The sequence below is a fragment of the Alligator mississippiensis genome, chromosome 2 (assembly GCF_030867095.1).
Source record: "Alligator mississippiensis isolate rAllMis1 chromosome 2, rAllMis1, whole genome shotgun sequence".
In the NCBI taxonomy this organism is placed as follows: domain Eukaryota; kingdom Metazoa; phylum Chordata; order Crocodylia; family Alligatoridae; genus Alligator; species Alligator mississippiensis.
In genome coordinates, this window is record NC_081825.1 from 144,519,812 (window position 1) to 144,547,077 (window position 27,266).

The 27,266-nt window shown below is 42.5% G+C and overlaps 1 protein-coding gene across 1 annotated transcript; it reads left to right on the plus strand.

Moving 5' to 3' along the window:
- The first annotated feature begins 622 nt into the window (after window positions 1–622).
- On the plus strand, window positions 623–26,748 carry FGF5 (fibroblast growth factor 5). The gene is made up of 3 exons (XM_019498149.1): window positions 623–1,083; window positions 13,196–13,299; window positions 24,290–26,748. The coding sequence occupies exons 1-3, from the start codon at window positions 846–848 to the stop codon at window positions 24,641–24,643; spliced, it is 696 nt and encodes a 231-aa protein (XP_019353694.1). The 5' UTR covers window positions 623–845; the 3' UTR covers window positions 24,644–26,748.
- Window positions 26,749–27,266: the final 518 nt, after the last annotated feature.

Consider the following 27,266-nt stretch of genomic DNA (forward strand, 5'->3'; position numbering starts at 1 on the left):
TCTGCCCGAAGAACCTGCCTGCCTCTGTCCTACGCCCACCAGCCCGGGCAGAGCCCGGCGCAGCACCGCCGCACACGCAGCCCTCCGCCCCTTCCGAGGAGCAGGGGGCAAGGCCAAGCTCTGCTTCTCCTGGAGGACGCGAGGTCCGGCTCTGCCCAGCGCTTGTCCTTCAAGGCGGCGGCGGCGGCGGCGGGAAGTCTTCCAAGGGGCAGACGCTGCGGCTCCGCGAGGCGGCCTGCAGGGGTGCCGGGCACGGCCGGGCTGCGAGGAGCATCCTCCCTGCGCCCGCCGGCTCTGCCTGCCCCGCGCTGCTCCTGCACCTGCTCTTCGCCCGCCGGCCGAGGAGCCCTCCCGAGGCACCGGCGGCAGCTCTGCCGCCGGCACATCCCCACCTCCGTCGGCCCCTCCCTCCCCACGCACAGCCCCAGCCTTCACCCCCTCCCTCCGCACCCGAAGGCCCGGCCCTACTTGCGGTCCCCAGGCGTCATCTTGAAGGGGGAGGTCAAACAAACAAACAAACAAACCAAGCAAGCAACCTCCCCGGCCCGTGCCCCCACGTGCGCCCGGCAGGCGCTGCCCCGCCCGGGCCCCGCGCTGGGGCGGGAAGAGCCGGCGGCGCCACCGTGCCCATGGGCGCCGCGGCCCCTCCGCCCTCCCGCGGCGGCTGCCGGGCACGGGCGAGGGGGGCCTCCCCTGCGGGCGTGCGCCTGGCAGTGAGCTCACTCGCTCCGTTATAAATATCCCGGTGCCAGCAGTACCGGCAGCCCCGCGGCGGGGGGCCTGCCTGCTGCCTGCGGAGCGCGGCTAGGCGGCAAGATGCGCCGGGGAGCCGGGCCGCTGCAAGGATGATGAGCCGCGCCGTCCTCTGCCTCCTCGTCCTCGGCCGCCTCCTCCCCGGCGCCTCGGCCCGCCCCGACGCGCGGCTCGCCCGGGCTGCCCCTGCCCCCGCGCCCGGGGGCACCTTCCAGTGGAGCCCCTCGGGCCGCCGCACCGGCAGCCTCTACTGCAGGGTGGGCATCGGCTTCCATCTGCAGCTGCATCCGGATGGCAAAGTCAACGGCTCCCACGAAGCCAGTCTCTTAAGTGAGTTGCCTCCTCTCCCTGCCCGCGGCGGGAGGGAGGCTGGAGGCTGGGGCGGGGGCAGGGAGGTGCCGGGGGCTGGCACGGGCGGGCAGGTGGGTTTGGGGCAGCGGGGCTGCCTCCCCCCCGGCCCCACACTGCTGGCGCCTGGGGACGGGGCGAAGGGAATCAAAAGTCCCGCGAGCGGGGTATCTTGTATTAGATGTTTGCAAATCAAATTATTGATTCGATTTGTCCTAGGGTTTATTTAACGGCTGGAAGGGACCTGGAGGGACCAAGCGGGGCTCTTCACCCCCTTTGCCCCCCAGTATTCCCACTGATCCTTCTGCGTATCCACTGGGTCCTTATTCTTTCCACTGACCCCCGGCCGCTGCAGCCCGGCAGCGGGCCGTGAGAAGCACGTGGCCCCGGGGCCCGGCCCGGCCCGGCCCGGCCGGGGGCGCCGCGTGTGGGGATCTCGGACTACACCCGGGCAGGGAGAAAGTTTTGTGTGCGCTCCCCACGCCGAGCCCCGGAGCGGCTTGCCCCCCAGCCCTCCTGCCCGTGTGCTGGGAGGGGGTCTCTGCCCCCCTCTCCTCTCGCTCTCGGCCCCTGCTGCCTCTCCTGGGGCTTGACCCTCACACTCTCTCTCTCTCTCTCCCCTGTGGATCCCGGGCCTTGAAGCAGACTCCCACCCCACGGGGACCCTTGTGTAGCACTTGCTCAGCTGATGTGGGCTTTTGGGAGGGCAAGCTTTCATCCCTGAGCAAATCCTGATTCCCTCCTCGTGTCTGCAGATCAGACTGGAACTCCATGGGCTGAGAGTGTAGGGGTACACATTGGAGGAGACTAGATAGGTGAAGGTTGTACCAGCATCAATTAGATATAGACTATGTGAGGAAAAGTCTAGATGCATATAAAGGAAATCTCCATTATAGATATAGATGGGTGGATAGATAGAACTGTGGATATGTGCTATCTAGGTATGAATTATGCTCTGTGTGTGTGTGTGTGTATTAAAAACAAACTATGAGAGAGAATTTAGTTCAAGACCATGTGGGTCTACATTTGACACAAACCATAGAAATATATATAGCCTCTCTGGGTATTTGCTACATGGATATCAACTGAGCTGTGTAGAGCTATTTTAGATGAAGACAATGTGGAGATACAGTAGACACAGACTGTGGTTATACATTAGAAATTAGATCAGTGATTTTTAACCTGTAGTCCATATACCCCCCCCAGCCCCCTGGGGGATCTGCAGGTTATGTCTAAGGAGTCCGCAAAAGGTGACTATGATCAGTGCAATATGTGTGAATACCCACACTTACAATTCAGAAGGGTCTGCACCTCCATTTGACATTTTCAAAGGGGTCCACACCTTCATTCCAAAGTTTTTAGGGGTTGGCAAATGGAAAAAAAAAGTTGAAAACCATTGGACTAGATAAACATGTTAGGTATGGACTACCTAGGCATATGCCATATGTATATAAATTAGACTACGGTACGTAGATATAAACTATGAAATGTATTTTAGGGAGTGATTATATGGATCTAGTTGAGATCCAGACTGTAGGTATGCACTAGATGTAGATGATGTAGATATATATTTTCTAGAACTGAATGAGCTATAGGCTCTACATGGCTCTGCATTATATCTGGGTTACTTAGATACAGACAAGATAGATATATGTGAGATGCAGACAACATGGGTATAACACTGCGGCACAGTGACACCTGACACCTCACATGCACAGTATGTACCTGCCCCCCTACCCTGCCAGCTCAGAACCAGAGCTGCCCTGCTCCACAGCAGGGAGTGTCTGACCACTCCTGGATGTTACAAGCTGGCATGACCCAGGACCAAGGTAGGTCCAGGAGTGGACAGACAGGGTAGGTACCTGCCAGCCCCACTGCGTTCATAAGTGGCAGAGGGCAGGGCAGTGATGGGATCACTCCATGACCCTGCCCTGGCTTCTCCAGTAGAAAGCAGCCAAATCCTCCTCTTGCAGGTTTTAGCTGGGCACAGATTATGCCCAGAGCCAGGCTCAGGGGCTGAGGTAGCAGAGAGAGCTGGCTAGGGTGGCTGCAGTTCTGAGCTTGCTGGAGCTGAACCTGACACTGGGCCTAGGACAGGTTGGGTCCTGCAGGAGGCTCAGTGTCCTCCTGGTCTTCATTGGCTTCTGTGACACTACTGGGCATGACTCTCCCTCTACCTTTTGCTGGGTGTGGTAGGATGCCCATAAGGCAGCTTGCAGTCTGCATCTGCTTACGTACCTGTATGCCCAGGCCTCCCTTACCACTCACGCCCCAGTCAGCTAGGGGCCCCAGCAGGAGCAGCAGCCCTCCACTCTGCCTTTCCTTCCTCTGGGCTCCTCTAAACCATGGTTCCTTGCTCCTGCTACTGATAGCCCACTCCTATCAGCACACACAAGCTTTACCTTCCTGGCCTTGAGAGCCTTGGTAGGGACCTGACTTCAGATCTAAGCAGTACCCAAAAAGGGTGGAGTGAGCCCTGCAGAACAGCTCTGCACTTGCAGAGCAAAGACTGAGCCCTTAACCAGCCTTGAGAATCTATCCAGATAATCACAGAGGAGACAGCTGGCACAGAATTTGGCCCACAAAGGGGAAAAAGTCTAGGATTATAGGGTGGGATTTTTAAAATGGCCTATTTTCTCCCAGTGAAAATAAGTGGTGAAAATTCCCCTTTGCATCAGTGAGAGCACAATCAGAGCAAAGTGAAGTTCTTTGAGAACCCTCACCACTTGCTGTAGATAAGCTTTCTAACACAGCGTTTTCCTGTTGTAGGATTGGTACTTCACTAAATCCAGTCGAGAAATACTCTGGGGTTTCCATCGAGTCTATTAAGAGTTTCTAACAGCATACAGATCTTATTTTCAAGAGCACTTTTTTATTTTTTTTACCATAACTCATCATGCATTACTACATTTTTCAGTCTCTGAATTTTCATTCATGTCTCCCTCCCACTGACTGCCTATTTAGGATCTATTTACTTCAGCTGACCAGATGGTAAGAGTTTACCTTTTGCAGAAACAAACCTCTAGGTTCATTTCTATTACCTGTTCTGTCTGTCTTGGTGTCCACAGTTTCATCCAGTTCATCTTCCATTTTCATGAGTTTGCTGTCTGTTCTATCACTCATATAATTAACAAAAAAGTAGATAAGACAGGGTAGATAAGATAGGACAGTAATACCTTTCACATCTGTAATAGCATATGCCAGGTTTGAAGCTTAGAATAGAGTATTTGACCATGCTGGATCTTTTTGGAGAAGCCTATCAAGCTTTGAGCTTCTCTCTCAATACTGAGAAGACTAAAGTGCTCTATCAGTTTGCTTCAGGCCATGAATGTGACTACCTCCCCAAATTACCATCAAGGGAAAAGCCCTGGAGGTAGTCCAGTATTTTCCCTACCTTGGAGTAACCACTTCTCTCAGAGAGTGAACATTGAGGAGGAGATCCAGTACAGGATCTGCTGCACAAGTGCCTGCTTTGGGAAGTTGCTTCTGCAGGTATTTAGTTATCGCAATCTCCAGAAAGACACTAAGATCCAGGTTTACAATGCAATCATCATCATCCTCTCCCTCTTCTACGGATGTGAAATGTGGGTGACCTACGACAGTTATTTCAAGAGCCTGGGGAGGTGTCTCTTATGATGCCTCTGAAAAATCCTCCACATCAAATGGGAAGATTGCCACAAAAATGTCAGTATCCTTGCTGAAGCCAATGCTACCAGAATTGAATTAGTGAACCTTAGTCACCAACTTCACTGAACTGGACAGTGTGTGAAGTAACCTGACTTCTGACTTTTAAATAAAGTGCTTAGTAATGGTCTGAGATCTCATGGTGGCCAGAGGAAATGCTGCAAGGAGATACTGAAGGTTACCCCAAGAAAATGGATGCTGATATCAGGAGCTGGCTGCCAACCAACTCCAATGGCTCTGCAACCTCAACAGTGTGGCAGCCCATTCTGAGGTAAGCGTCTTGCCCTCAAAGCAGAGAAGAGAGGGTGGAGGAAGGAAAAGGAGAGAAATCCCAGGCTACAGCCTGCTCTCCCCTGAAGGGAGAGGGTTTGTGGCTCAAGAATTGGATTCTTAAGATAACTCAAGACCTATCAATGAGCTGTGGTAGAGATCAACCTCAAATCGAGGGACTGTGGCTCTGGAAGACCTGAGTTCAAAAACCTCCCTTCAGACTTGTGCCCGCTGCTGCATCCATTTGACTCGCCTGTATATGGGTACCTGGTCATGCGGGCTGGGAAGTCAAAGATGGGTGGACATAACGCTGCCCACATCACTGTCTTGTGTGCTCTTGTTTATAGAAATGGATGCGTCTTTGCCTCATGGGACTTTTTTTAGTCCCTGGTTCAAACAGGACTGATACTTAGAGTCTGAGCCAAAATTATTTGCCTGGTTTTTTTTTTTCCCCTTCTCTTTTCTTTCTTAATTTCCTACCCTTAACTTGGTTGTTGTTCCCTACTTCATATTTCTGTTGTTTGAATGAAGCAATTAGATACTTTTATTTAAAAATAATAATTGGAAGAAATGCTAATACTACTAATCAAGTAGTAGTGGTAGCCAGACAAGGGGGAGGAAGTTCATGTTTTACTAACAGAGGTTTTGAGTACAGGTCACACATGCTGTTTTGGATATAAAAATGTCAGAAAGGGAAGATGCAGTTGTGATCATGATTTTAACATATTGGCTCTGATTTTTCTCTCAATTCTGTGGACAATCTGGTCCATAGCAAATAGTTGTATCAGCTTGAGGCAAGTATGGAGAATCTATCTGGGCATGGTTCCTTGCCTTGTATTCCATTGGCACTCTGTGTAATCTTCCTAAAAGAAAGGACAATTATGCATTGGTTAATAACAGAACTATTATGGACTGGAAACTATGTTAATATATCTCATTCTGTCATCAAGTCGTCATATTTTATTATTGTTATTCCACCTTCCAGGTAATTCTTTTTTTGGAGACCTATTCACAAGTTATTTAATTTTGTACACATCCACAACAGCCACGCTTCCTTTAGACTCAGTCCATTTAGTCTTTTCAAGTATTAGTGTTTGTTCTGCCTCCTTGCAAGATTATTAAATCATTACATCACAAACTAGACCATGGGCCAGCACCATCCTCACACTCTTAGGCATTTAGAAATATGAGGATAGTGCTGGGAACACATGTACAGGACTTCCCTGAGTTGCTCAGGCATGCTTGCAAACTGCTACTCAGCCACATTTCTGGGCCTGGGTATCTGTGGAGTGAGCGTGGGTTCTGAAATGTATTAATGTGTGTTTCCTAGAGATGATATTCTTTTCCATGATGTTGGTAAGGTTTGAGGCATGTTCCCTTGTCCTACACGCATAATTGAAAACTTCATCATATAAGATGGGAGCAGCTGAAGTAGTCGTAGTCAAAGAGATGAAAGTCATCAGTAGGGAAGTTCCATATTCTAGTTTGCTTTCCTGCAGCATCTTGAACAGGGGTTTAAAAGAGCAAGATTTGTTGCAGAGATGTGACAAGGATAAGACCGGAACTTGGGAGACCCGCATTCAGTTTCTGAGTTAACCACAGATTTCTTCTGTGAGATTGGACAGGTCTCTTATCCAACCATTTTTCCCAGCTTCCATTTTGAAAACTCAGTGTAGTATTTCTTTACGTTATGGTGGTGTTGTGAGGCTTCGTCATTATTGGTGTGCTCAGATTCCTCAGTAATGACAGTTACAGTAGTCCATAGATTAATGGATGGATACCTCCTGTATCTGAAAATGGAAGCATCTCCTTACTATACTAGATGCATCCACCATTCTGCATCATACAGGTTGCAATATTTAGGCTGAAAAAGGTTAAGGATGAGGCGTGTATCTGAGTATTTTTTGGATTAAAAAACTAAGTAGTCCTGCTGACATGCATTCCAGGGACCTATTCTGACCACTTTTTAGGTCTGCCATTGACTTCAGTAAGAAGTCAGAGCTCTGTGTGAGCCATACATAGTGTTCTGAACAGCCACAGGGTATTCTAATGATACAGTTAGAGGACAGGTTGCTGCTGTGCTTATAGTTTTCCTGAAGTAAAAAGAGAGTTGTGGATTCTCTACATCTGCCAGGTAAGGTGGGAACATTCATGCTATTCTAACATAGCATTTGAATATTTCATTTATTTTTTTCGTTTTCAAAAGCAGAGTGGAACTGATGTAATTTCATGGGCAAAGTTTGCTCTTACACAGGCGGGTGAAGCAGCAAGCATAACACTGTCACAACTTTTTTAATATATGTGTGCATAGTATTGCTGTGTACAATTTCCTCTGGCACAAACTGCACTAGAATCAATTGTGCGGCTTTTCATTCCATATGCTCCTGCACCATGAAAAATACTTTGTTTCAAGATAAAACTGAAAAACAATGACTTTTCAGTCAAACCTATATTTGGGGGGTGGGGTGCAGACTGTCATCTTATTTAGTCCAGTTTTATACTGATATACCATACCTTCCTGACTGTGAAGGTACTCCTTGCTTACAGCAGTGTAAGATCAGAATGAGTCCCCCCTCCCATCCCCTCCATATAGGAAGTCAAAATTTGATTCAATCCACTGAGTTAAAGACAGTGGTAGATTTTTTGCAAGTATCTGAGGGCAGAATTTGACCTTATATCTTTAAAATGAAACATTTTCATCATTTTAGGAATGTTTGTCATCGTTAAATTAGTATAACTAAGCATCAGCTTTGGGCATTGAATTTGTAAAAGCCACTTCTGGCTTTATTTTGCAACCGTTGCATGGAAAATCAGTAAGAATAAACATTCTCATATTGTTGTTAGGGAGTACAATTTTTCTCTCTTGCTCTCATAATATTCCAACTCACATCAAGGTCTAACCTCTTTTTTGTGGTCTTACAATATTGAGAAGAGAAAAAAGAAATCCTGTAAAAATCCTATTTTGTGTTTACTATCTTAGTAAGTGGCTTTACAAATGACATGCTTTGGATGTATAACAAATTGAAAATTACAATTAAAGGTGTTACTTGATTAATAAATATGGAGGTAAGTCCCCAAGGCATTGATATCCATTTGCTCTTACTTAAGCATGTTTTGGCTCTATTAAAATACACTGGGGTCAGATCACTTCATAGGAAAATCAGGTCCTGACTGATGGAAGGTCCAGGCGAAGAGAAGGCGAAAATCAAAGCTGTACAAGGTGCCTATAGTCTCTCTCCTCCTGGAGACCCAGAATTGTTTGTCCCAGGTCAGTAGGAGATGTTGCAAGCCGGTTGGGGGGGGGGGCAACCTTTTTAGCAGTTGTGCCACAAATTAGCCCCACACCCTTCCCAAGTACCACTCCAATCCTTTTCCCTTACCCAATCTGCTACTCAGCTCCCTGCCCTATACTCCCTGACCAAACTGGTGCTCTGCTTACTGCTACCAGTTCTGTGTTCCCTGCCTGATCTGATGCTCTGCTTTCTGCTCCCTGCCCTATCTGCCACTGTACTGTCTTTCCCCTCTCCAGTCTGCTGCATATCACACAGAGGCTGCCTGTGCCACTTGTGGTATCCATGCCACAGGTTGTACCCCCTCCTCCCCACTGGATTTTGGGGCAAGGAGGGACCATAGGTAGGAGATTCAAAAGACTGACTTATTTGGTCATTTCCAAGACAGCTGGTGAGGTTCCTGTGGAGCCATGGCTGTAAATTAAGACTGCCTTCCCCTGACAGTTTCCCCCACCCTGCACTAGGGATAACCCCTCCCTCATCCTCCATCTAGCACAAGGGAACCAAATTGCAACTTTCTGAGCCAGCCGGAGTAATAAAATTAAAGTAGCAAAAAGGTTCCAACCACAAACATTGCTATGTCTTTTTTTTTTTTTTTTTTTAAGCAAGCCTTTGTTTTGATCTGGGGCTGATCAAACAAAACAAAAGCAGAACTAACTATAAAACCCAGCTGAAGTCAGTATGTCAGCGTATGATATTCTAATAACACTGCTTTTAACTTTGCAGAGCTCTGTCAGTGTAGGGAACCCTACGAAGCCCCAAGTCATGAGACAGCATCCTGACCTTCCTTTATTTGAGCTATGACATTGTCTTACTGCAAAACACTGTCATCCTGTACTGATGCAAAGCAAGCATTGCAATAAGGTATCAAGAGAGGATTCTAAGGCTCCTCTGAGGCTTTTAGTGAAGCCATTCCAAATAATACCTCTTTTGTCTCCCTACTTCCCAGATGCTTGAAGGGACAATTAAATACTTGTCTGTTTATTTGACATGCATTGTGCTGTGTCTCATGTGAGGCAGCCCTTGTAGCACTCTGTGGGTGCATCTACATGTGCAATTAACTCATAGCAATAAACTCTGGAGTTTATTGTTTCCAGGTGCAGCATTTACACATGTGCCCAGGACCACAGTACCTTGAGCTAGGGAGGACCAACCCCAGCTGGTTGAGGGCCCCAGGAGTTAGTCTGCCAGCCCAAAGCAGATCTGACCCAGCTCAGCATGCTGCAGAGGAGCTGGCTGGGGCACAAGAATGCCACAGTGCAGGGATACCCAGTAGGCAGCCCCCTCACTGTAGCACCCTCATGCCCCAGCCAGCCCTGGTCACTGGCTACACGTGGACTAAATTTAGTTGAAGCACACTAGATAACTCCACTGTAAGATGGTACTTGTCCCAAACAGTACTATCCCACAGCAGAGTTAATTAATTTACTGTGCCCTAATAGGGGTGCATGTGTAGACGGTGATGCTTTACTGCAGAGCAAATGAGTCAACTCTGCAGTAAAGCACATATGTAGATGCACCCTGTGTTAAGCATTCTGGCAATTCTGCCTACAGCCAGTTTCCTAATATCTCATTTAGACTTCAGGGCTAAATCCAGCCCCTGTTGAAGTCTGCCATTGACTTCAGCTAGAATTGGACTGGGCTCCACATGAGCTATGCACAGGGTTCTGAATGGTTCCATGCTGCTCCACAGAAAGATGCTGGGGATTGCCATTTTAGATCTTTAAAACAATTTTTGGACACCCCTGTTTTGGCAAAAAATTTTTAAAATGCTTCAGCTCAGTGGTAGTAAGATGAAGGGTTGTTTCAGGTAGTGGATATGTACTTTAGAGAAGATTCGCAGTTAAAACACTGGCTCTTTGCATCCTCCATGTTCAAAATGTGGGTCCAAATTGAGAGTCTTGAGCCCTTTAGTATTTCATGTATGTAGAACTAAAAGGGTTTTTGTGTATATATAACTGAAGGTGCCTGGGGCAGCTGTGACATGGGGGCAGTGGCAGTTTCTGGTTGCTGATGTGCTGCCGGCATGATTGTGTGGCTGCAGAGGCAGTGTTGTTTTTTCTTTCAGCCCTCTCCTAAGTTAGCTCCTGGAATGGCTGTCCTGGTTGCCCCACCCTAGTTACTCTGCCAGTGGATCCACCCGAAGCCAGCAGCTGTTAATTTTCTTTACATTATCTATTATGCAGGCTCATCTTACTGCATTTTGGGCATCTATCCTATGCTGCTGTAGCAAGAGGGTATGCTTGGATGACCTGCCCTCTGAGACATTGGGCTACACCTACCATAGCTAGGAGGAAAGAGGACCAGTGAAAGGAATTACACAGGCACAGTTAAGGTGATGTACATGCCAGTCAAGGTTTCTAGAAGGGACAAACCACTGTCATAGTTGCTAACCACGTGGTGTGTAGACATAGATGGGGTTTAAAGCCAGCCATGCCAATGCCTAGTTACTTGCTCAAGAGTTCTAATATGTTCTCCCAGCAGTGGCGGCAGGGGCAATGATGGCGGCTAGGCTGCTGGCAGTGACTATAGCAGCTGGGCTGACAGTTGTGGTGGGTGCCATTCCTCAATCTCCTCTAAGCTGGTACCCAGGGCTGGTGCCCTGGTCACCCACTCCGAGTTATACTACTTCCTTGGAAACATCCAGTTTAATGCTCAGATGAACAGAACATTAAGATGAGAATTTTACTGATTGCAATTGGATTTAAGCATATATATATGCTCAAGTGCTTTGCTGAATAGAAATGGGATTACTCACCTGTTCAGCTGCAATGTGGGTCAGCCATGACATTTCAGCAGTAGGAGGACTGTGCCCATTATAACTTTTGGCCTGCCAAGGTCAGGATACTGTGTGATGCAATGTGTCCTTATTCACAGACAGGAGTCCAATGCCATGGAGACACACTGAAGTCAAAGCGAAAAGATCCGTTTTTAGGGAAAAAAATGCATTTGATTCACTTAGTACAGTGGTACCCAAACTTTTGATCCTGCAAGCCAGATGTGTGGTGAGGAATCAGGAGGCAAACTGGATTCATTCTGTGGACCTGATTTGGCTCATGGGGCCAGATGACCAGTGTGGTGTGCAGGACCAGTTTGAGTGAGGCCTGATCTGGCATGCAGGGCTGGCCTGGCTGGGGCTCAGTGTGGTGCCTGGCTCCAGCCCCATGTGCTGGATCAGGTCCTGTGCCAGATTGTGCCCACAGCCCCAGCCCTATGTGCAACGCTATGTCATCTGGTCCATAGGGCTTGGAAATTTGGCAATGGGGGAGTGGTAGCAATCAGCACTGCCACTACTCCCTCGCCACCAAATTTCTGGACTTGTGGGGAACCCTGTGGGCCAGATGACATGGTTCTGTGTATGAGATCTGGCCCACAGGTTAGAGACTGAGCAACACAGATTTAGTGCCACGATTAGGCAACTTGAGTCATGCCTGATACCACAAAAAAAGTCCCATTGAAATCAGAAGAAGGATCTGAAGTCTAGGATGCTACTCAGTGGATGTGTCTACACGAGATGCTACATCACTGCAGCAACGTGCTACAGTGACGTAGCATTGGTGGCCACGAACTGTGACACTCCAGCTACATTGCCATAGTAACATGCTCCCTCGCTATAGCATGTTGCTACAGCGATGTAGTGGCTAAAAATAACTCTGCATCACCAGCACAGTGAAGTCCGGGCTGTTTACTGTGCTGTCATTTTGTATCTCCAAAAGGAAGTACTAAATGATGAGACAGTAACAATAGCACTGTTGGGGCATGTGTAGATGTGCCCAGTGTAAAGTATAAGAGCTTGACCCATAGGAATCTTCAGAAAACATGTGAGTAATTTCTTTAGTATTAATCAATATTTGTTCTAACTTTATTTTCATAGTGTATTGTATGGGTGTGCAAGGAGGTTTTCATTTTCATGAAAACACTTTCATTTTTGATTAAGTATTGATATTTAAAATGCTCGAATTTCATCTCCTTTTTCTCGTATCCACATTTTCCTCTGCCCTTGTTTTGGTTAGGATAAAATTATAGATGTGTCCAAATGGTGTGACATGCTAATACATGTTATTCAGCTTCTCTGTACTAGAAAAAATCTGAAATTGCCATATTTCATACAAATCAGAATTTGTCACCCAACATTCATCTCAGTCCTCCTATCATATTTCTGGTGTAAATCATTTGCAGCAATAACAGTGAGAGACTAAATCCATGTCGACTGTAAATATAGTTCTAAAATAAGGGACAGCATTTGAAACCCATGACAGTCGGGACCCTGGAGCATGAGGTCTCCTAACAGCTTGTGTTCTTACATAAGAATGATTGGTGCAGTGACAGTTGCACAAGTCTTATAAGCCACATGGTTGAAATTCTTGGCTTATACTGGTTTGTGTTATAACCTACCATGAATAGAACATAGGGTTTTGTGTTCTTAGGAAAAGAGGCCTGTTAGATTTTATAGAGAAATAGGTTTTTGTTTGGATATTTAGCCCTGATCCTGCAAAGACATAAGCATGTGCTGAACTCCAGGTAGATGAAGAATCCCCAAAACTTTGGTAGGACTTCACATATGCTTAAGTTTTTGCAGGACCAGAGCACAAATGAAGGAGAGATACTACATGTTTTAAGATCAGTTGCCAATCATTTAAAAATATCCTAAGGTTTTAAAAAAGCCATCTAGGAATAAACACATATTTTCAATAACCAAAGTAGTCATCATTTAAACATTAATTTATTGTTTAAAACAAAGAAGCTGAAAATCAAGAGTTTGGGGAAAAACTACAGTTCACAAGATTTATTTTTTGTCACACTTATGTGAAAAAGAATGGTGATTTATTTTGGGATTTCTGTCATCCTAGGTATTTTGGAAATATTTGCTGTGTCTCAGGGGATTGTAGGAATACGAGGAGTTTTCAGCAACAATTTTTTAGCGATGTCAAAAAAAGGAAAACTCCATGCAAGTGTAAGTAGAAACTGAATTACCAGTATATATTGTTTATTAAAGGCATTGTGGCAACTTCACCTGTACATTATAGTGAAAAGAATTCTCAGGAGCTTGGCCTTACAAGATGCTCAGCATACCTGTGCCATGATTTCAACAATAAGTGCTTACTGACTTGCAGGATGGAGCCCTTGAAAGGCAGAAAGACAGACAGACACTTAGGTGACTGGTAGACATACAGTTTTGAAGCTCTGTTTAATATTTATTATAGATAAACCACAGAAGATTTTTTTTTTTTTTTTTTGTAACTGGGTAGTTGTCATCAAAACAATATGATCTCTATTCAATAATATTTTATTATTAGACAGAGGATATAGATATATACGTTTTACAGAATGTTTTATCCACGTGTTCCCTTAAGAAAAAGATGAAGGAACACAGACTTGGGGACTAATCCTGTGCCACTGACACAAATGGAAATAAAAATGCTGACTTGGCATTATGATTCAATTTGCTGTGATGGCATATGAGGGAATGGAGATACGCCATGTATATGAGAACACGTAACAAAGGGGAAAAGGGAGAAAATAAAAAAGAGGAAAATGATAAGTGTAGTGAACTCCAGTTCTAGAAAGCACCCATATGCCCTATTCAGGAAGATAAGCAACTTAACCCTTAAGCATAGGCTTAACTTTAAGTACAGCTTGAAGTCCTGTGGGATATATTTTCCTGAACAGTAGTGTACTTGCTATCAGCCCCTAATTTGTGGCTGGAGAGTGCTATAGAACAACTCAGCAGGGAGATGTTCATAGTTGGTTCTTCCACAGCCTTCCCCAAATCTTCATGCAACCAGGAACTTGTTAAGTGGCCCCTCTTGTCCCACTGAAACCAATGGAAGTAGAATCAGGACTTTGCTGAGTGCCCACTTCCAAGTTGCTGTGTGAAATGAGATTCTGATAAGGTTAACTGGAATTGGGGATGCTGGGATTACATCCTGGGAATTTGAGCCTTGGGCCTTTCTACAACGTACAAGATCCAACATGGAAATGTTACTGCTAACATTTAAAATCATAGTAGTGTTTAACTATTTAGTTTTATTTTTTTTTAAATATTCCCTCTTGTTGGTTTTTCTACATATTGGCCTTCTGCAGGTTCAAATATATATTTTTTTCAAATGAATCTATACTTTAAAAAAAAATCAAGGGTACTCTGTATTTTTTTGTTTTTATTATAATTGGGGATAAGAGGTTGGTCATTAATGCATAGAATAATCAACACACTTGCTATGCTGATGTTAAAATAAGTCCTGCTAAAATATATATCCTAAAAGCTAAATCCTAAATTCTTTCATATGGAGGTGTCAAACAAACAAGTTGTGATCCAGATTAAGCCCATGTTATGCAAATACTCAGGCTCTTGATATATTCAGAATTTTCAGAATCTAAGCTTTTAACAAAAATCACACTATTAGCCCTTATAGTGGTGAAGAAAACATGCCAGATGTGACTGTCACTGAACTGGTTACACTGCCTGTAGTAGCAGACAGCCTAAAACTTTGGGATATGTGAACACTTCGGTTTCCCATTAAACCCAGTGGAGTGAGTGCTAAAACCTAATGGTGCCAAAAGTGTAAGCATTTAATTTCTCATTTTAGCAAACGTAATGGGTTTGGGAGTATAACCTTCTGTGGATGGTTAGATAACTTGGAGTTCTGATAGGAAGGAAAATACAAAGGGAGGACAGGAGGAGGGACATGAAGTGAGGGAACAGGAAGAGAAACTTGTGAAGAGGGAGAATGTGGAGTCTCCTAGAGGAGAAATACTGATTTGAATGATGTGGATTGCAAAGAAATGGTACTGATCAAATCATGAAAAATGATAATGTCTAGAAGGCTAGGTACAACATTGGGGCCAAACTGCATATCCAACTATCCCATTACCACCTTTGAGAGAATGATGATTAATGGATAGGAGTTCTTAAATTTCACCCCAGCCAAGTCATCTTTTATTAAAATTGGAATTTGACCTTCTCCACCAAATAAGTTTGCCCAAATATAGTGCAGGGGGTAACAGTGGGAGGCAAGAACAGCATATTTTCTTTTGTGAAATATGTGTTTTATGGCCAACTTTTTGTCAGCGTGTTCTCTGAAAAGATAACAGAAACAAATTAATAACTCAGCACAATGCAGATGAGGAATTGATACATCATTGGTGTTCTATAGACTTTTAGTAGAAGCAAGATGCTCCAGTGGTGCCTAGAACTTGCCATTGCAGCTTACAAAGGGTTGGAATCTAATATATGTATATGGTGCCCATCACTCTAGTATTGGAACAATTCTATTAGGGAAATGCTCTTATCCCAGTGTTGTAGATATGGAAGTCAGGCCCACAAGCCCAGATTCTCAGAGGCAGTTTATATTACATATTTTGGGTTTATATGTCAAACAAATTGGAAACATGCCCATGTGGGGTGGGCAGTGAGTCCTACTACGTCTACTGATTTCAAGATCAGAATTTGAACCTAAATGACTTGCTCAAGGAATAGGCCTTGCCCCCAAGTCCTGACCAATGAATCATCCTCATTTTCTATTCTGTCACCCTCATCCAAACTAAGTGTGAACAGCTACATACAGAGTAAGGTGTAATACAGCATGTGTAAAAGTGACAAAAATATGTCAGAGTAGCCCAGAACTACATTAATTTAGGGTTCACAACTTACACCTGTCCTACCCTAGGGGAAAGAGTGTTACTGGTTCCTCTCCCTATGTGGGGTACAGCCTGGCTGGAGCATAGAAGTTGTGCAATACTCCGCATTCATCCAAATCAAGCCCTGGTCTTTTACCATTTATAGAAGGGGATACTTACTACCTATTGGGCTTCTATTTTCTCTTCTTATGAAATTGCAATGCAGTAGAAAAATGCAGTATGCCTCAGGAAAAACATACCAAATGGTATGGTTTCTTTCTATATGAGAGTTGGCCCGTTGCTTCAAGCACTGCACATACACACACTTTGGAAAAATAAGAGTTTTATAAAAGAAAGATAAAGACAATTAAATTTACCATAATGGGTTTTCCTTAATTGCAGCTTCAATGCTAAGAGGAGGTAGAAAATAACATTCTCAGAAAGCTCTCAGGACAAGCAAGTAACCACAGTGTACAATATATTTAAGAGTCTCTCTCTTTTTTCTTTTAGTGGTGTACAGTACCTTTCTTGTTCCATTTTAAGTTTGATTTATGTCTCCACACTAGAAAAAATTGAATCAAAACCTCATCAGTGTATGGTTAATTGTCACCAAAAAAGCACAGTGTTATTAATGGACAGCAATTAGACAGGTCAGACTGAAAGGTTAAGACACATGATTCCTCACTCAGTTGAAAGCAACAAATTTGTAGAAACTTGACCCAAATGTCTAAAGATTGCTGGGCTAAATAATGCAGATAATGCAAAACCAGCATCTGTTGTTATTTCCTGTCTTGGCAGGATAAAGTTATTTCATGGCCTAATGAGTTTTAAACAGTACAAAGGGAATCCTGTGCCTGTCAGTCACTGCAGCTCTTTGATATAAAAGTCATTCTGATGACTTTGAGCTGAACTGAGATAAAAGTAATTCCTACAATTATTTGGGGGTCCTTCTAAACCAATTCTCTGGGTCCTGCCTTCTCTTATCTGAGCTGAGTGCTTTATATTAGTCCCCTTTCTTTTCAATGGTAACATAATTAAATTATAAAATGGTTCATTTTTAAGGAAACTGGATTCAGAAATAGTAATAATCCCAGCAATTATCAGTTCCATGCACAGATGGCTTCCTTCTAATTTTTAAACCCTCAGTTACATGTTTAAATGTTATTGTCATTAAATGGTTGAGCTTTGGTTTGGTCTTGATCTCAAAAGAGGGTCTGGCATTAGCATAAATGCAGAAATATTTTTCTATAGGGGTTAAGGTAATTTTCCTTTGTCAAGAATTGTTCTAAATTAATAATTATGAACCAAATGCCTCAGTCCTCATTTGGGCAAATCTCCACTGAATTTAATTTAAAAATATAATTGGCTTCAGGATTGTTCCCTATGATTGTATCGCTATTTCCTGTGGAACAGTTTCTGAACACAAGCCAACATTCAATGACTAGATAATGTGTAAAGCAGAGATGAGCGGAGCTGGTTGAAATATTTTAGATAAAAAGATTTATAGTTTCATAGTTGGTAGGGTGGGAAGGGATCTAAGCAGATCATCTAGTCCGCCCCCCCACCATAGGCAGGAAAGGATGCCGGGGTCAAGCAACCCCGGGTAGGTGACTGTATAGGTGTAAATGACCTTTTTTTACAAAGCTGAAAATGTTGGGACATGAAAATAGAAAATATTCAATTTTAGTGCATTGAAAAAGGGAAAAAATGGAGAACTTATGACAGTTTTTTGAAAAAAAATTATTGCAAACCCTGCCGAGTCAAAAAAAAAAAAAAAAAGCATTTTTCATTAAACTGAGTTTTTCTTCTTGACTATCTTTAAAGATACATGATCATGTACTTTGATAGAGAGAGAGAGATGGGGATGTGCTTGGATAGGCTACTTTCTTAGGAAAGTTTCTGTTATCTTTTTGTTGATGAGATCCTTACTGTTTGACAGTAAGTTATTCATAGGAATTCCTTTTGAGGCTGTGATAGAATAAGCAACCTGACATGCTAGCTAATGACTTAGTCATTTCCATTTGAAGGCCTGAGATGTAATGGTGGTCACAGACTAATTCTGAAGGGGAAAGCATTACTATACATTTAAAAATGCCCCTGCAATTGGCACAAGCTGGCACCCTTTATAGGAATCTTGTAAAAGAGGTAAATGGACAAGGACCATGAACTACAGCTTGAGATATGGAGGAAAGGAAGGATATAATCCTATGGTGGAGGTACCAAACTGGGATGCAATTGATTTGGAGGCAAGATGTGTCCATGTATGCATTTGGGCAAGCCATTTAAATGTTGTGCTTCAGTGTCCCCATTGGTAAAATGGGCATCCTACCAATTCCCTAGCTCAAAGGGTGTTGTGAGAGTTAATTCATTAATACTTGAACAGTGCTGAGATAATATGGGACAAGTCCTCAGCTGGGATCACCTCTCATAGTTCTATTGACTTCATCAGTGAGCTAAAATTTATAAAAATTGACAATGTGCCTTGATGGTCACGTGGGTCATGTAAATATTGGGATAGACAGCAGTTTGGGGTTTGCTTGTGCAGATTCTCTGCTCTAGAAGCTGACAGTTTAGAACTATTAACTAAGCCATTGATGCATAGGGGGTGCACGTGCACCCCCTGAGCATGGTGGCGCACCTCCAATCACCCCCCCCCCCCCTTGCTGCTGGTGGTCAGCGTTTGCTGCTGGCCACAACCTAGACTGCTGGTGGTATCTGCAGGTGGTTGCCAACCCCTAGTCAACGCTTGCCACCCCATCCCCCCTGCTGCCAACAGTGCCGGTGGCATCTGATTGAGCTCACTGCTTACTGCCACTGCACTCCTGCCGCCGCTGTGCTCACCCCAGCCGCCAGGGGCATGTGTCATTCATGAACTAAGCAACTTCAAAGGGTACAAAAACCACTTAAAAATTAAGCCTGCTACATTCTTCCTGCCTTCTTGCTTTGCTCACAATATGGCTGAACCACAAACCTATAAATGGGGTTGAATTTCATGATCATTTTCTCTTAGGCTAGGGACAGACATTCAAAAACCCTGAGCCTGAATTGATTCAACCGTTACAAGTCAGTCTAACCTGGCTAGGCTGAACTGGTTTGTAACTGGGGTAGAGCAGGGGGAAACCAGGCAGACCCTTATCTGGTGGAGCTCTGGCCAGGGAGCAGGACCAGATCTACTGTGGAGCAAAGAGCCCCGCCAAGCCCAGAGAGCATGCTGGGATGCTGGGGGAGTCTGGTTTATCTGGGACACTATTGCATAAACTGGCTTGAGCCAAATTTGGTTAAATCTGGTACTACATTCAACCAGGTTTATCTCAAACCAGTTTCAGCCATTTTCAAACTGGTTTATGTGCACTGAACATCTGTTCTGTTACAGGTTTAAATCAGTTTCTGATCACTTAAACCAGTTTATGTGTAATGTCTGTCCCTAGCCTTATTCAGCTTTCAAAAATCAGTTCAAGCATATGGACCTTCAGTCGATAGACTGTCGTGTAATATTACAACTAACACTACTAGGCAGCTGGCAAACAGGCCAAAATTGTTGTACCTAACCTACTCACTTCATCTGGAGGAAGACCATCAAGTTGCATTATTTATCTTCATACCTATGTTGTAAACCAAGAATGGGACTCAAAAGTACATAGCCTTATTCTACCCTAATGGAAATCAAGGGGAGTTTTACCAGAGTTTCCAATAGCAGGAGGAACAAAGGGTTGGAAATAACTAGAAAAACTGAAAAAATCAAATGTATGATTCATTTTAAATGAAAAAGGGGGTTTTGATATAGGCTTATTCAAGTAGAAAGATGTTTTGTTATTGTTTGGAAATATTTCACTGAAAAATCAGAAAGGTGAGCAAAAAATCCAAAAGAAAAAAAAAAGATTTAAAATTTTTTTTTCCTAGAAAAGATTATTTTTTTAAAGCTAACTCTACTAACCCTTCCATATAATCTTGCAAAGTATTAAGGGCTAGTCTATAATGTAGTTTTAGGTATCCAGAAGGGTACTGTAGGCAAGTCCTAAAAGGAAACAATGAAAGTGGTTTGATAAGACCCAGACAGATAGGTAGAACATTTTATATCATAGAGATTTCAAATGTTTTCTATAAAAGATAGATACACTTAGAGCAATGACTGTACAGATCAAAATGAAAATTATAATATATGCTGCAGCAACACTAAACTGAACAATATAAATTGTTGTACTCTGAGGGAGGATGCTAGCAAGGGCAGTGGTAAAATTCTTTCTCCTTGCTTTCTAAGTGGTAACCAGGTGTTACTTGGGAATCTCAGTTCCCTTGGGTTTCCCAAAGGAATTCCATCTCAGGTTCCAAAAGACCTAAGAACCCTGTGATCTTTAAATTTCAACTAAGTAGTTTCCGTAGGACAGATTTAATTAGCCAACTTAATTATTCTTGTGAAAGACAAAACTTCTAGCTATGCAGCCTCTTCCCATTTCTTTGCCCCATTACTAAGGTTGAATACTTTTAAGTCTTTTTTTTTTTTTTTAGCTTTACTGGGCATATTCGTTTTAAACCTAACACTTAACCATGAAATTGTAAGCTTGAATTTCACTTGTGTATGCAGATACACATTAGCTTGTAATAAGTATCTATCAAACATTCACAATAACTCGCACAAAGAAAACTAAGTCCATCAAAAAAGACCTCCTTACTTCAACATCAGGTTGTAAGGATGCTGTCATCATTGATTCCAACAGCAGTTGAGCAAATTTAATGTCCTAAAACAAAAAGAGCTTGTTCCAAATCTTGGCAGGAAGCAAAGGACCTGCTTCAGTGCCCTCATACAAGATCACATCAATACTTTTAATTTTTTTGTCTTAGTTTGATGGCCAGATGTAGATTAAGAGGGAAAAATGAAATTCTATGACCTTCAGAACAGACATCCCTCGTACTGAATGGAGCCATCTTGAATCCTTTCATGGGGTCCATCCCTCGAGTGAGGACAGCATTAGAATGGCCATAATGTGCGTTTCCAAACCTTGATGTCCCTGCTAGGATATAGCAACACCTCAACAGAATTGTGAAGTCCAGAAAAAAGTTTAAGTTGGGGGGGGGGGGAAGGGGAGGGGGGAATGATAATTTAACAGAGAATTTCAGAATGCTAAAACATTATGAATACAGGAAGTAAAATCCACCCCCCCTAAAATGCCAATTAAAAATTAATTAATTAAGGGCTTAAATCCAGTGTTTTTTTAATTTCAATCAGTGTTTTCTCTATGTGATTAGCATCAGTGCTTTTAATTTATATGTGAAGCCAGAAAAAGAGTAGGAATCCGATTGTATGGCTACTGTTACTAGGTAGTACTGTTTACCTTTTCCCAGTCCAGAGGAAGGTAGGAGGGGTTCTGGTTGTAGACTAGTTTAGCTGAGTACAGCAAAGCTGTGGGGAATGGGAATGGCAATGGTGAGCAGGGAGCTGAGGGCTGCTGAGTGAGGATATCTAACAGGTAGGCATATCCCACATCATGGATTCCTAAGGCCTACTATATATGTATATGGACCTCATAACCTTTTCTCTGCAATGCAGGGCAAGCCACATTTGTTGACAGTGCAAAGTGGGGAACACAGTGGAAGGGGAACTTGCAGAAATTACTTCTTCCTGAGACACTTCCTTACCTTAAAGGTTTTACCATGATAAAGGGTAATCTGGGTCCCTCTTTTTCTCTCCCCTTAGAAATCAGCAGCAAGGAGGCCTCATGTCTCTGCAATGGCTATGGGGCTGCACGAAGTCAGTGGGCACTGCCAGGATTTCCCTTGCTGATAGAGGAACCCAGAATTCAACATCAAACAGTGCTTCCAGAGCAGAAGGGATCTTATATAAAAGTTGGTGCAGTCCAAGAAAAGCACTGTTTAATGTCTTAGGGTGGGATTCACAAGCCCACAGCCCCTACACCTCTTTTTCACTTGAAACCATCTGCTTTGAGAAACATCTATCCAGAAAGAACACTCTGCTCACAAAATCCTTCGGAGACTCCTCTAATGGAATTTGTCTCCCTCAGAAGACAAGAAGCTATCATCTGTGCAACTCCCTAGGCTTCAGTGGGATGCCTCATGCTAGCAGGAGACTCAGGGTTGAGTACTTGAATAGCTAGCTAGGAATTTAGCTCCAATCTTTATTTCTGGGAGAATATTCATTCATGTATGACACATCATGTTGGATAATGAAGACAGAGAAAGCAAAAATGCATAATTAAAATTATTCTTCTTTCAAGCAAAAAGCTAAAGGAGATTAAAGTTAAATTGTTACGAAAAAGGTGCCTTACTGGGTCAAGGGCATTGTCATCTGAATTCTAGAAACTCAGCATTCTTAATCAAGATATAGATTTAATGCAATAATATGAAGCAGGACTGAGTTTTCCAATGGGTTATCAAAATAGTTTCTTTTTGCTTTCCAGTGCTTCACACTTCGCACTTAGAAACCATTTTAGATGATCTCAGGACACCAATTAATGCTCTCATTATTCAATTCAAGAAGTGGTGAATCGCTTTTGAGCTGATGTTCAAGAATACCCATTGTTACAATAACACTCTAGCCATGCACTTTGAGGGCTCTGTTTTCGTATGCATTACCTTTTGTCAACAGAGATAGGCGTCCACGCTTTACAGTATTCAGCTCTTCCATGATCGAAAATATACTGTGTTTCCATCCAGGATGATTTGCTTGACATATATTTTACAGAGGGCCTGACATTTGACCATAGCAAAACTCTTTTTTACTTTTTATGGAAGATTAATTGATCTTAGTTCTGCACTTTTTTTAAAACAAGTGACTTGCTTTTCTTGGACAGTTTTTGAGAGCAGGCTTGACATTTCAAAATTGCTGAGGCTGATTATCCACTCAGCATAATAGGAGTCAGTGACCAAATCTCTGTACACTTTGAAAAATCTCAGTCCTGCTCTTGAAGGCCTTGATTTTTGCAAAGACTTATACTGTGAATAGTCCATAGACCCATGTGTAAGTCTTTGCTGGATCAAGGTCCAGGAGAGAAATTTTGTTGAACAGGTTCTGGGCTCTTACCCATCACACAACTGCTTTTGTATATTTATTTACTGGAAGAGAACAAAAATGCCTCTACACAGGTATTGAATTCTTACTTAGTTCAGTCATGCTAAGACCAGGCATTGAATAGAGTAATAGCAGGCATGGATATTAGAATATATTATTTGATATCAACAGAGGTTTAATACTTTCAAAAATACTGTTATTATTCAAATCATTATTATTATATCAATATTATTTCAAAGCATGATTGTTAATAATTATCAGGGATTTTATAAATGTATCTGACTCTGGCCAGTGCAGTCCAAAATAATGCAGACATTCAGTAGGATTTGCGTGTGCATGAAAATCTACATGGTCTTTCACACAAGGCTAGTGTGAATGGATAGCACACAATTTGCATGTCAGGGCACATCTACATGTGCACTTTAATGTTCATTATCTTATTTTAATATGCATTAAAGCATCACAGAAAAACATGTTCTTTAGCTAATGTGCATTAAAATAGGCTAATGCACACTTTTCTAGTACTTCACAATGGAGGTACTAGATTTAATACACATTATCTAAAATGTATTAATGAGTGTATAGATGCACCCACTGGGATGTTCAGATTTACTCAGGCTGGCAATAGGTCCATAGCCACTAGGTTCCATGGGAGTCCTTAGGGTAATAGAAAATACTCCATTGCTGTTTGTAAGGGGAAAATGCTTTTGGACTAAAAATCAATTTTTTTAAAGGATATTAGGAGACAAAAATGTCCAAAGTTGAAAAAAATACAATCAAAACTATGCTTAGTGAAGCAGTGAAAATCTGCATGCAAATTGCTATTCCAGATTATTAAGCAATGATAGAGCCAGAAAGCAATATGTGTAAGGGCAGGAAATTAGACACACTACAGAGCGAAAAGTAATATTCATTGACTGAGCTGCAGTAAAGGAGATAAAGTGGTATATTATCTTTTGTGGGGGATAGGGGAGGAACAGTAGAATGGGAAGGTTTTGCTCCTGAGGCAGGCGATATAGTCAAGAATTTCAATAATGGAAACCTAAGGCTTCATTCTTAACTGTAGAGTTAGAATAAGTGGCTTTGTTTTTAAAAGCACTGAACACCCAACAGCATCAACAGGAGTTGCAAGATGTCCTTCAGGTTTGGAAATCAGGCCACGCAATTAGGCCCCCATAAAAAAGATTTAGGGGATAACTTTTAGGTACACATTGCTGACAGTCTTGGCCCTCAATCCTTACCAGGGTAAGTTCTGGTGACATAGTAAAATAAATACAGATCTTTCAATTTTTGTTTTTCTTAGGCCAAATTCACAGAAGACTGCAAGTTCAGGGAGAGGTTTCAAGAGAACAGCTATAACACATATGCCTCAGCGATTTATAGGACTGAAAAGACTGGGAGAGAGTGGTATGTGGCTTTGAACAAAAGAGGCAAAGCTAAAAGAGGCTGCAGCCCCCGAGTGAAACCCCAGCACATATCCACCCACTTCCTTCCAAGGTTCAAGCAGTCTGAGCAGCCAGAGCTTTCTTTCACCGTCACAGTTCCTGAGAAGAAAAAGTCACCTGCCTCCATTCCAGCAAAACCAAAGGTTTCATTGTCTGTGCCTCGGAAAAATCCCAACACTGTCAAATACAGACTCAAGTTCCGCTTTGGATAGCTGTGCACCTGGGCGAGAGCGAGGAACACTTTTCTCAGGAGCTGCTGGGGCGTGTGTGTGTGTGTGTGTGTGTAGGCACGTGTGCAGGGGTGTGGACGAGTTCTTAGCCTATGATGGCAGAGAGGTCTGTATTGCGTTTAACTGCATTAGGAGGTCAGACAGGGAGAAACCCATTTGTTTCAGTTTGATCCCAGACAAATTGGTTTTTGATAGTTAAGAGTGTTAACTGAACTGGAATTCTTCATCTAGCCCCAGGGTGAAGAGCATTATTGCAGTTCAGATGAACATAAAGGCTTTAGTTTTTGCCTTAAATACCATTCTTGTTTTTTCCTACTCTCCAAAGCATTGCAATGGTTCTGTACATTTTGAAAGTGTACATTGGAACATTTTAACTTTTCCTTTCCAAAGAAGATACTTTTAATGATAAAATATTTAATGGACTTTTGTGGTAGTTGAAAGAAACAAAAAAGGTACCTCTACCTTGAACATATTTTTCTTACTTTTTCAATTAAGGACACTTTTTACAGTCATTTGCATATGAGGAATTTGTTCGGAGTCAACATATATGGATTTCTTTTTCCTACTTCTCTTTTTGCTGCAATTTTGACTTCTGACTATACCTCAAACACTGTACATTCAAGTCTGCATTTTTGAATGTTTTATTTCCCTTCTTTTTACAGCTCAACTTATTTAAAAAAAAATCATCTTTACGTAGTAATTTATACCAGGATGTTAAATCTTCTTGCTTTTATTTGTAATGGATTTTTTTCCTTCGCTGAGGAAGATACTAGGTTTCAAACTTGGAGAAGAGAGCTCTTCTTTTACAAATGATCCCAATCCCAGTTTGCTCTTCTACTCTTTCTTGCTTTCTTGAACAGCTGGAGGAATAAGTCTTATTCTGTCCATCAAAGTATCACTTCGAAGTCTATGTTTAAAATACCTCTGTCGTGACCCTGTGGCATTCCTGCTATTATAGGTCCACAGGGATGGAGCTGCTTTACAGGAGAAACAGAGGGAGGCCAGACCCACTCCATAGGTGTATCAGATAACAGCCATCAATGTTATGGCCCATTATCAAACATTGTCATCATTATATTCAGCAAGTAAAACCCTCTCCTGAGACTCCCATTCCAAAGGTAAATTGTTCCTGTGACTACTTCTGCCTTTTATAGCAAAACAATGGGTAAGAATTTAAAGGCCAGTTATGTGCTTCAGGAATTGATCCTAATCCAAGGATGCATGAGCTGTTGCTGACATCCAGCTAGTGGTCCAAATAGTGTTGCACAGGTGTAACTAAAAACAGAATTGGGTTCCTTGAGTGAGTCCTCAGCTGTTGTAACCTGACTTAGCTCCATGGACTTCAAGGGAGCTACACTGATTTACACAAGCTGAGCATTTGGCCTGTTATCACTCTACAGGGGACATAGTTCCACAGTGTTTTAATTCATGTGAGTTACACAATGTATTTATTTCATTGTCTAATTGTTTATATACACATCCTACTGAAAAAATGTTTTATTTGAACTTAAAAAATGGAAATGTGGCAATAAACTGTTATAGTTACTTGAACCCTTGGAAGTATTTTTTCCCATTAGAGGTAGAGTGGTGTAGCATTTAGATTTCAATAATTATTCAGTTAACTTGTTTCTATTAACTAATTATGCATATAAAAATTACCCACATTTAGCTGTGTTATGTATGTAAAGACAGTACTAGAAATGAAACTCACCAATTAAGCCTTAATAGATTTTAGAATGGCTTGTGTTAGTGAAATTAGTACTTTTGTTAGTTGTAGTAACATTTTAGCTGCGTATCAGCAATAACAAGGTCATGCAAGACAGTCAAACATTTTACCAAAAATTGACAAGCATACACATTGTTTCCATTTAAGGCATGATCCTTCATCCACCGTTACTCTGAATGAGCCGAGGGCCTTTTTCCAAACCTTTCATTCCATACAATAAAAAAACCAAGCACACAATGTAGTATTTCTTTTTCTAATAATAGCAATAAAAAGATTTTGTTTAAATGTATCCACTATATGTACTGTTGGTACATAATGTAATGGTGATTCCATAATAAAATATAATTGTGTTTAATTTTAAGCCATAGCTGGGTGATTTCTTTCCTTCAGTCAACTCTCCGAGGGTCTTCTTACGGAATATGAAAAATGGATGCTGCTAAATTAGCCACTACACATGTTTTTTGTAAGAGGGTTTGGCACACGTGAGATCACTGACAGTAAAGATTAGAGCAGAATTAGTGCACATGCGCTTTTTGTGCTCCATGCTCCACATATTTCACATCAACACAACCCACTCCCAATCTCTTATCTTGTACATTTATTTTGACTTGATTAGCAGCAGTAAATTTAAAGCAGAACAACAGTGTATTATGCATACTGGCGCTCATTAATTTCAAAGGCAAAGGCCAAAGTAAAATTTAAAAAATTCAAATTGCACTTCTTATCTCCAGTTTACCAGCCATCCACAATTACATGTAATTAATGCTCAGTGAAGCATAAGGTTACCTAAATTAACTAATTGAATGAGCACATTTGGAGATGACATATAATACAACACCTTCCTAATCCCTAGAACTCAAGGGGTCTAAACCCACAATA

Coding starts and splice junctions, on each gene's coding strand:
- FGF5 (XM_019498149.1), top strand. CDS start 846: ATGATGAGCCGCGCCGTCCTCTGCCTCCTCGTCCTCGGCCGCCTCCTC. Junction 1,084..13,195: donor CCACGAAGCCAGTCTCTTAA/GTGAGTTGCCTC, acceptor CTGTCATCCTAG/GTATTTTGGAAATATTTGCT. Junction 13,300..24,289: donor AAGGAAAACTCCATGCAAGT/GTAAGTAGAAAC, acceptor TGTTTTTCTTAG/GCCAAATTCACAGAAGACTG.